The following is an 11,277-nucleotide window of genomic DNA, read 5'->3' on the forward strand; positions in this document are numbered from 1 at the left end:
CCATGATGATATTTATATTATTCAATGACAAGTGGTAATATTTTTGAAACTCCTAGACTGACTTAATAATTATGTAGTTGTTCGACACTATTAGATTAGTTTCGAGTGAATTTACGCGACTAGTCCACATCAGGGAATTTGCGTAGTAAAGTGGTCGAAACCAGTGGATTCGCTACAAGTTGATTCTTGTAGCTAGTCGACGCAAGTGGATCCGTTTAAGGTTATCTGTATCTAGTCGACACGTAGATTTGTTACGAATGGATTCTTGTCGATGGTCGATTGACCATTGGATTAAGCTTAAGTTGGTGTTTGAAGTTATTTGACACCAATCGGTTGGTGATATTGGTAGACGTGATAATCGGTTGGTTCTATTTTCTTAATAGCCGATTGGTTGACTACTGACTTCTTGAATCCTGCCATTGAAAGCGAGATTCCTCTAACTAGAACTGCAACTGTAACTGCTTTCCCTTCTGCACGTGGTGGTAACGTGCGTCAATTTGTTTTGTTTCTGCAAAATGTTTAGCTGTCTTGATTTGCTCGTCTATCAGAAGATTGCACAGTTGACTTTGTTTAGACGGTCTATACAATAAATGAATTTGAAAATCGCAAAGATTTGAATGTTTTTAAGCGTTTTACATCGTCGCGTCTCTTCAACGTTTTCGGACGGTTATAAACATATCGTTTGATAATATTGATTAGCAGACGGGTGTCATCGAATAAAACGCTAATTTAATACTCTTTGCCTTAAATCGTTCCCCTTCTTTCTCGTGTGGTCGTGGATTGGGATCAGTATAGTTGAGGTCACCTAACGTATCAGAAGCTTAACTAACATCAAAAGGACAGGGTGTAGCCAACGTCAATCTCGTCACCAACGTCATCATTTTTAACGGTTTTCTCAGATTAATTCACAACAGTTCTATTTATGTGGTTTTATAGGAATTAAAGGCTAAAATAAATACAATACGAACCTATCATAATTGCAATAGTAGCTCAGATGCAATGAGACCTGAAGATTCGAACACAACAAGAATATATATAAGGCTGATGCCAGTAGTAAAGGCAGGCTGCAAACTGAAGTATATAACTAATATAACTCATACTCAGGGCATCTTGATATCGGGACGACGGCGATATACCAGGTTGGATGTCACAATTACTACCATAACACATAAGTAAATACATTGAAGCTGCAGATCGTTGTACAAGTTTTAAAACAACATAAATCTATTCATTATTGCATTTTAAAGATATAAGCTTTAAGGATATAAGCTAGTCATGTTGCCCGCCCGCTTGCCCAATTAACTGCCGATCACCTGTTGTCTCTCTTTTTTTATCAGGACGGCGTTGACAGAACAAGGTTAGAAAGAAAGATCATTTGCAAAGACGAGCCTATTTCAAAAGAAGTTTAAAAGTTATCCCCTTTTTTTTCGTCATCTTTCTAGGTTACTTTGAATCATTCTCGTTCTCAGGATCTTCGTCTACATCGTCCTAAATGAAAAAGGCAAGGTATCTTGGAACGAGGTTGATGCTAAATTTACTAGTGAACTTGTCAACCCCCGGAATATAGTTTTTACCCCCGGATATTCCGTAAAAAAATCAATATAGCGAAAATGGTAGCAAAGTTACGGGATGCTGTGCGTATGTTGTTGTGTGCAGCGTTTGCTTCATGGATTGGAAAATTTTGTCTCTCATTCCTGATTTTCTTAAAATCCTTTTTTACTTGGCTAAGGATTTGCTTGATTAGATAATACTATTTACTTGTCCTTTTCTACCAACGTCTGTGAAGCTAGGAAAAATATGCGAGCCAAAAAAGCTTGCTTAAGAAGAGATTTCTTTTCCAGCGGATTTATTCTCTCTATGGAAACAACAAGAGAAGAGAGAATGTGTATATTTTACATGGCTAGCCTCTATTATTTCCAGGAGGGGTCATAGCTTGGATGGGGAGTTCTAGAGTATTTAATGCTCATTTTAAGCTATGCAGATCCAATTGGTCTCTGTGCTGCGCAGGGAAGTCTCACAGGGAGGGAAAACAAACAGGGAAAACAACTAACTAAGGGTGTGCTACTAATTTGATGTACCACTCCTAATTTAGAGATTGCACCAGCTTAATTTGGTTAAAGGGTGACTAATAATTAAGCTACCACAAAAATATAAATTTAAAATAAGTCCAGATAAGCCAAAACCGCGTGCCTTTCCAAGGATGTATACGCTCTGAGAAATCGTTGATATCTGTCATCTGTTAAGTAAATCGAAAAATTTAGCCGGAGTCGATATCAATAAATATATAACAAATTTGTGATTTAATCCAAATTTGGCAGAGACACTGTTATTTATAAGTAAAAGCCATTTTTAATTTATGGCTAAGGAGCTGTTTTTAAAGGATATATTCCCTCAGGAACCGCAAAATGTTTCAGCATGATATCAAGTCGAGATCTCAGGTTGTTAACAAACTCTTAACAAAATTTGTTGCGTTCATATGAGTAAAACATTTACCCGCCTACTGAGATCTCCGATGCACATGATCAAGATCTTTGTAAGGGGGTACTGCATTTTGCCATATGAAAAGGAAGTTTCCTTAGTAGGCGAGATAAATTTATGTCGATTTTGCATAATTTTTAAAAAATAAACAATAGCTTCTTATCACAATAAACAATAGAAACTTATAACATGGTATTTTCTTGCCTGAGGAAAAGCTTTCTGGCCCATGCCATATGAACAGAAATTAAAAATTTTATCATGCTGAAATATTTCCCCGCAAACCGACGAAATATTTCCCATATGAACAGCTCCTAAGACAGCATGTTTCGCCTAATTAGCCGCAAATAGCAAGAAATCTATCAAAACAACTAATTGCTCCCACATTCTTCTCCACATTGCGTTAATACAGACCCTGGCTAGCTACATCACATATGGAGAATGTTGGAGAGATAGAACTTTCTTTCTCTGTCACAGTTATAAGCAGAGACTACATATATAGCTAAACTAACTATAGGTAGACTAACTAGGTAGCAAAAATCCTAGACCCCTAGACCATTTATTGTGTTGTAATTCACAATTTTCTGAAACACTGGTTTTATGCATAATAAGACTTGAGAGCCTTGAAATACAATGCTGATACAGTTAACTTCCATTAACTCAAACCTCCAAATTAGTTCAACTTAATGAATGATTGAGTTAAACAAAGCGTGAGTTAAAGCATTGTTTTTAAGAGGTGAGGCGACACTTACCAGGAAAAGGTGCAATCTTGGTGATGAAAAAGGCATTATGAATTGAATCTTCCTTGACAGACAACATTATCTATCTATTTTACATCAGGAAATAATTAAAACAAAATTAAAATTTAACATTTATCTAGTCTTTGATTTCCTTTTCTTGAGAAAAAAGTACCAATTATCCGAAGAAACTAGCCTTAGAGGGACGAATAATGGATTAAGTTAACAGATTGTTGAGTTATTCGAGGTTCGAGTTAACTGGAGTTTTTATAAGTGTGTATTAAAGAGGTGCAAGGGACCCAAGAAAATGATTTGAGATATTGAAAGTTTAAGTTATCCAGTGCTCGAGTTACCGACTGTATACAAAAATAAGAAAAAACATCTGAAGGTAAACTGCAAGCCTCTTAAAAAGAGCCTCTCCATTTCAGCACTTTTTGTGGGCTTCGCTACTGAGAACGAGAGTTGTCTAACCTTCTCCACACCCTATAGTTTTGAATATTGAGTTGTTTTAAAGTGAGATGTAAGCTATAGAAAAGTGACAGTGTTTCTTTTTATATGTAGCTTTAGGGTAAATTGTTTCTGTGTGGCCCTCCTTTTAAAATTTGGATCAGGTGCAGCCACAAACCAGTTAGTTCACATTTGAGCAAAGGAGAACAATCCCAAAAAGCTTGGTGACCTTAGCCTTTATAATTATTATTGATTATTCACAAAATCTTGTCATGCATTTCATTGTCAGTCTAGCAATTGCTTTGTTTATGACTACTTTTGTGTATCGAGCCTCATACCGAAGTGTATAGATTAGTATAAAATTATTAATGCTTCATCTGTATAGAGGTCAGGGCCAAAGTAATGAAAATTGGTGCTTATTAAACATTTTTTTAGCGTTAAACTATATAAAGATCTCACCTCTGTCTTCTAGGACAGACCGGATGTTGCATTATTTTAGAGAGTGCTGTAAATATTGTCTACATTACTTTTATTTAAAAAAAGGATGCAATACCTTCTGTATCAAAAATAAGTTTTTTTGTTAGCCATTTATTTAGCCATTTATTGTATATATAATAGTGAAAATATTGATTTAATTTTTCAAACTCGGAAAGTTGACCTTATCTAAATAACCACTTTTTTTGATAGGAGTAATGAGTAAAGTATTATCCTCTTGATTATCATTTTTCGAAATGAAAAAAATTATTGATTAGAATCTTTTCTTTTCCTTTCTGTAAAGGAATGGAGATCTCTGTTTTCCATAAAAATCACTTCTGATAGTCAACATAGTTTTTTAAAAATATATTTGGTTTGATTTCTATGCTATACTCAGTCACGTTGTTAATAAAACTTAAAAGGACAGTTTTCTGATGCATTGTTTCAAATATGTGACAGTATTACCCTCATAGTCTGTATTCGTGTTATATTAAAAAATCTTTAAAACACTTTTTAATATCTTTTACATTTTAAATCTTTTTTTCCAAAACCAGAGAGCTACTGTGCTAAAGCCAACTCATTTATCTAAAAGAGATATTTTATTGTCAACAAATGAACTGCTCTTTAAATATTACATCCTAAGTTAAAGGGTAGCATATTTGAAAAAGTAGAATAAATTTACTTATCACTAAAAAAAACTAAGAAATGCTACTCATAAATCCTAAAAATTAAAAATGATAGCAACACAAACACATTTGTTAATTAAAAACTTGTGACAGACATACAGGTCGGACAGTCTTTCTTTTTTAAGTTGATATGATCAACAAAACAAATTGAATACAAAATGACGAAAAAGGCTGCATGAACAAATAAGAAACTAGCAATTGTCAATTAAACACAATAATTTTATAAAAAAAATATATAGGGCTTATACAATAATTTACTTTACCCTGGGGGGGGGTGGAGGGGTTCACACTGTCACACTGTGCAGTACAAGATATGTAGATCCTTATGTCCATGAGTGTAGGAATGCTTTTCCTTTCTCACCTGGAAATTTATAGTTTATAGTTTTATAGTTTATAGTTTTAATTTAAAGTTATAGTTTTTAAGCAATGTTTTTAGTTTATTTAAAAATTAACCATGGCAGATAATGATGTTGTGGCTGTTTGGACAGTTTCTCTGCCACACGGAAGGCATCAAGTGAAATTTGAACATGGGACTACAACTGGTAAACGTGTTGTCTATGTTGATGGAAAAGAAATATTGCGAAAAAATTGGATGTTCAAGCTGGTTGGTCGGCTAGAATTTCAAATTGGGCCATCAAAAGCAGTGATCACAATTGATGCTGCTAGTGGATTTGCATATGAGTACACTTTGTTGATTAATGGAAAACCTCTGGAAAAATTCACTGAAAATCGAAAAAAGACTGCAAAGGTTTGGACTTTCAATTTGGATGGTGTTGATACAAGAGTTGTGCTAGGTGTGTAATTATTATTGGAATAAAATTACTGCGGTAAGAAACACTTGCTGAAGAGAATTTCACGTATATACACTGGTTATGACCATTACTTTTTTCGAATCATTTATTTCCCATAATTTCTGATTGATTCCTGATTTCTTCAATTTTTTGAGAGGGTGTGAAAACTAAGATATAATGCATTTAAAAGTGACCAACCTACAGGGTGGCCAGTCCTGGCAACTCCTCAAACTTCCTACAAATGGTGTGTTCCAAGAAACACCTTCACAGATGTTAAATGAAATACGTGTATATTTTTTAAAATACGAAATACAAATTTTTCGTATCTTTAAAAATACGCAATTTCTATACAAAATACAAATCCCGTTTTTTTAAAAATAGAAAATATAAGAAAATTCTATTTTTAAGATAGTAAATACAAAATACCATTTTTAAAAATAGAACATACAAAGTTCTATTTTTAAAAATAGAATTTCATATTTTTAAAACTATCAGGTGTATCAATAGTGAGTGGTTGAATAAACTGAATAAAAATTACTTAATTTTACAAGTTTTTTTTAATAGGTTTGGACATTTTCATGAAATACGCCAACTTTAGACCTTCACTGCGACGTTTTCTCATTATTTTAGAATGAAATATGGCAAATTTAGAGCTTTGCAGTGACTTTTTCTCGTCATTTTAGAATGTAATACGGCAACTTTGAAGCTTCTCAGGAATGTTTTGTCGTCACCATAGAGTGAAATCAGCGACTTTCAATTCGTATAAAAAATCTCGGAGACGATCCCTAGCCAGACATTACTTTTTTGTGTTTTTGTATTTTAAATGTACAGGGTATTTTAAGAAATGTGTATTTTTAAAAATATGCATATTTTTTAATATGAATTTTGTATTTTCAAATATACAAAATACAGAATTCCATTGTTTTAAAAATACGAATTAAAAATAGAAGTGGTCGATTTTCCTAAAGAGCATAACATTTGTTTCTGAAATGGAGTTTTCATGTTTTAACTACCTTTAAATCTAAAATAAAAGTAAAGCCTAAAATTGTTTTTTCTGCTTTTACTAGTTAAAATTTTTTGTTTCATGTTTTAACTACCTTTAAATCTAAAATAAAAGTAAAGCCTAAAATTGTTTTTTCTGCTTTTAATAGTTAAAAGCTTCATCCATTGCCATAAGAGGCAACTAAATATGCTCTAGAAAAACTATTCTTTTTTCCTTTGTTATTTCCTGTAATAACTTTAAGCATGAACCTAAAAATGTTTTTGGGCACCAAATATAAATGCTTTAGAACAAGTGAACATTTAATATGAAATTTCGTTGAGTGCTAAACAGTGTATGTATCAACATCTTTCAACCTAAAAATATGCAGGTGTTAATACCAGGATACTTTTCTTTTTCAATTTATTCTGACAATAATATGCTGTTTTAACTGGACTAGTTTAGACAGCATATCTTAAAATAACAACTTTTTAACTGACCCTCTTTCTATTTTTTTATTAAACTGTATTTTTAATCAGTCTTCATTGTATACAAAACTCTTCTTCCACTTTGTGTTAAAAATCATTTTGTATTAGGTAAACAGGTTTTTTTTTTAGAAAAAGACACAATGGATGTCTGGGTGAATGGACATGTTTTGGAAACTGCGGTATGTAGTAGGGGACATTTAATGTTTATTTAACGCTGAGAAGATTGGTATTTTTTCTTGTTTTTAGTGATGTAGTGTGACAGTGAATAATAGGGGTGGGTTAAACTCTATTTTACTGGGTGACCTCACTGATAGAAATGTTTTAGTTTTCATTTTCTCTATATTTATTTGTGATGTAGATGGTACTTTTAATGTCACTTTAAATGTTTTGAATATTATAAACATAAGACTAAGTAATCATGTTGCAAGTTTGTTTTGTTTTGTATTGACAAAATGAAAATTGCATTTTCAATAGAAAGTGGCAAGAATTTTTTGAGTAGTTGTTGTCTTTTAGCGTGATGTATTTATTATGGTTTCTTGTAAAAACATAATGGAGTGTGATAAGGGGGGTGGATTGTTCTAAAAAGGCAAATTTAGCGTTATGTAATTATTGAACAGCCCCTTACTTCTATTCAAATTTTGTGAAATACAACAAAGAACTGTATCGGTATGAACACTTACACCGCACAGACAATATTTGAGAGCTTGCTTAATTTAATCCAAGTAGCGTTCTTAATTGCTTGTGGTTACCTTCAAAAATTTTCCCTTATTTCTAAACCAAAAAGAAACCCTCTCTTAAGTGCCCCCCCCCCCCCTTCCCCCCTCTTAGAACAGCAAATTTTAAAAAGGACCCAGGTAGTTATTGAAAATTAACATATTTTTTTATAATTTTAACGAATAAGCACCCATACGGAATGTGTGAAAATTATTGTTAGATTGGGTAGTCTTAAGTTTATTATGGATCGAGTGGTATCAGAAACAAGACCTGTGCGTCTGATGATGCCCTTGTTTTGGTGATGCCTTTAACATATTCTCCACTGGGAAAACCCAATCTGGAAACAAAATTATTTTGTAGCTATCCCCTCTTTTAAACGCCCCACATCTAAAAACCAACCCACCTAATTTGGAGCAGGTTTAGCATGATGCATTTGTGACTGATGTAAACAGCAACAAAAAGGTAGGTGGTGCAAGCCCTTAAGATAAGGAAGGAAAGTTGCAAACCGTAATGAAATGCAAGCAATCAAGCACATGTTAAGGCTAGTCCTTTTGACTAGGATTGTACACACATATCTGTCCTAACTAGTTCTTAGCCCACGCAAAAATCCATTGGTTCAACCAGCGTACATATTTTGGTGATCAGATTCTCACCCATCATATTTCTGGTATCGTTCTTTTGGCATCCTTAACACAAAGTTGCAATTCAGTATTAATAGCAATAATAAGAGATATTGCAATGGTATCTCTTTATGTTTCTCTAGGGTGAATTTGTGGATGATGGCACCGAAACCCATTTCGAAATTGGAAGTCATCCATGTTATATAAAAGCAGTCAGTTCTGGAAAGCAAAAGCAAGGTATTATACACTCTCTTATTGTAAATGGTAATTTGATGCCAGAAGCTCCAGAATGAACATAAATTTTTTATACACATGTCTATGTTAATATATTCTCTAGGTAGCCATTTTTTAAATTTTGTTTGTAACATTGTTGTAAATATAAGTCATGGATGTATAGGTATTTTTTCATTTTACAAGAGGCTTGTGTATTTATATTTGTGTTAGCATTTAGATTACCGATACATTATTAAGTCTGTAAAAGGTTACGATCAGGTTAAAATAACTACTAGTCATCCTTTTTAGTTAACAAAAACATTTCATGGAATGTTATCACCCTAACAAACCTATCTAGTAAACTTGCATCTTATATTTGCTGCATAAATATAATATGTCTGACATTAGATGTTTTTTTTATTGTAACCCCCAGGTCACTTTCCAGTTTAACTTAATTTGTATCTGTCTTAAGTGGAAGACATGTCAAGGGTATAGCAAAGTTTACATGACTTCAGTCTTGTTTGATACACCCATACTATGTGCTTTCAGGTATGTGGCATTTGTTAAACTGTCATAATGTTTAACATTTTTCTTATACTATCAAAGGTACAACAAAATTACTTCCCTTCTTTGAAATACAAGTCATGTTTAACAGTTTTAGAAATCAGAGGCTAGTCTGTGAGTTTGACTCTTGCCAAGTCTTGTTAATTGGTCATAATGGTAATTTGTTAAGACTGTAGTGAATTGAATAAAAACAAAAGAGTATGTAATATTGCTGCTATCAAAGTAAATTTTTATCATGTTTTTTTCTTTTAATTTTGATGGGTTAAGTAATAAATAAAAAAATAAAAATTGATACCTTACTCTTTATGAAAGTCTTTTTATACTCTCTACTCTCCTAAATGTACCACAATTCCATGATGTCCAGGACATGACTAAAATTAAGGCTAATTACTGACTCGGCATTCCTCGCTATCACCAATGCATCATTGATCCTGTTACTAGAAAAGGTAGTAACTCCATGTTTGGATCTTTTTATGAGCAAAATTATCTTAAAATTACAATATGCAAGGTATAAGTGGTAATACTGCAAGTCTTGTTGCTGTTATTGTACCGAAATGTATTAGTTGTCAAATACACCAAAGAAAGGTAACGACTTGGAAAGTAACCTCAGTTTGATACCGTTTTTCCTATGCCTTATATTTATTAATAAAGAGGAGCCAAATATTTTTCACGATAACCACCACCTATGACAATCTTTAGAGTACAGCCTTCCCTAATAATTTCACAAAAACAGTGTTAATTATTTACCACGGTTTTTGTTAATATAAATATATTATCTGTGTAAGCTATTTGAAATTTATGATTATGTATATGTTTAACATTTAATTTATTATTGGTTTATTTTGTATATAAATTTGTTTGTAACATTGAATTCTCATGCATTTGGACCATGTAAAAGGGTAGGATAATCAAATTTGAATGATTTTGTTTGCTTTTTTATTAACATTGACTGTCTATCTTTTAACATAGAATTTTTTCAGTGTATATTGCCTAATTTAGAAGAACATTTCAAGCATGTTTTTATTTCTTTTTTCTTTATTTTTTAAAAAGGTTTCCTCATACTTTATGAAGCGGCATTTCAAATTTTGCGTCATCTATAAGGACCCTTAATATAAAGTTGTTTATGGCAGATACTCCAAATAAGACATGCCACCAAGCTGTACTGATTTTTAAAATCCCAAATACTACTAATGCAAATCCAAACCTTTTAAATTTTTTATTCTAATGGTTCATGCACTACAGTTTACAACTTTAGCAGTAACAATGTGAACCAGACTATTTCAAAAACTCTACCGATTGTATAATATTACTTTGCTGTTTAACTCAGAAAAGTTCATTATAAAGCTATATGTTACTAATTCTCAAAGTCAAAAGTTTTTCTTAATAGGGTTTAACTGTATCAGTGTGTTTACATGCTTTTGAGATATTATGACGTTTTCTTGTGAACAATTATTATAAGTATATACAGCTTAATTTCTTTTTTAAATGGTACAGGATGTCAAGTATTATTTAATGTTTTCTTTTTTAATTTATAAGTGAGTTAAAAACGACAAAACAAATAATATATATTGTGTTAGCTTTGGGTTAAGGTGGCAGTCTGATTATTGATTATTGAAATTATTTACCCAGGATAGCCTCTTCAGTTACTAATTATATTCTTATCAATGAGGGTCCTGCGCATTGGGTCCCAGCCCATCCATATTATTTCTATTATAACACTCTTATCAAGATTTTATAGCTATAGTACTATTATCTGAAAATCGCTCTTTAAACCAAAACGTGATGAAAAATGTCATGAATGTCATGAATTCTGCCGAATATAGTTTCAGTGCTGCGCGCTTGTAAAATTTTGCAGAAATGACGTAATTATTAAAGGAAAACCTTAATAACAAAAAGATGGCACATAACATAGAATTTTGCGACGATCTTTATAGTACTGCACTGCACTAGCTCCGATTTCCGAAATCATTTTTCTTTTTCTTTAAAAATTTCAGATAGGTTTGGTAAATCATACAGCTATGATGAGGTCTGCGTAATTTTTTTTCACTGTGGATATTTTTCTTTCAACAGCAGTTTAATCAGAAGAAGA

The 11,277-nt window shown here is 32.4% G+C and overlaps 1 protein-coding gene across 1 annotated transcript; it reads left to right on the forward strand.

The window, feature by feature from the left end:
* Positions 1–5,222: 5,222 nt before the first annotated feature.
* On the forward strand, positions 5,223–10,203 carry LOC130622280 (fas apoptotic inhibitory molecule 1-like). The gene is made up of 3 exons (XM_057437721.1): positions 5,223–5,613; positions 7,207–7,256; positions 8,555–10,203. Exons 1-3 carry the CDS (start codon positions 5,274–5,276, stop codon positions 8,702–8,704), a joined length of 540 nt encoding a protein of 179 aa, XP_057293704.1. The 5' UTR covers positions 5,223–5,273; the 3' UTR covers positions 8,705–10,203.
* The last annotated feature ends 1,074 nt before the right edge of the window (positions 10,204–11,277 follow it).

The sequence above is a fragment of the Hydractinia symbiolongicarpus genome, chromosome 12, assembly GCF_029227915.1.
Source record: "Hydractinia symbiolongicarpus strain clone_291-10 chromosome 12, HSymV2.1, whole genome shotgun sequence".
Classification (NCBI taxonomy): domain Eukaryota; kingdom Metazoa; phylum Cnidaria; class Hydrozoa; order Anthoathecata; family Hydractiniidae; genus Hydractinia; species Hydractinia symbiolongicarpus.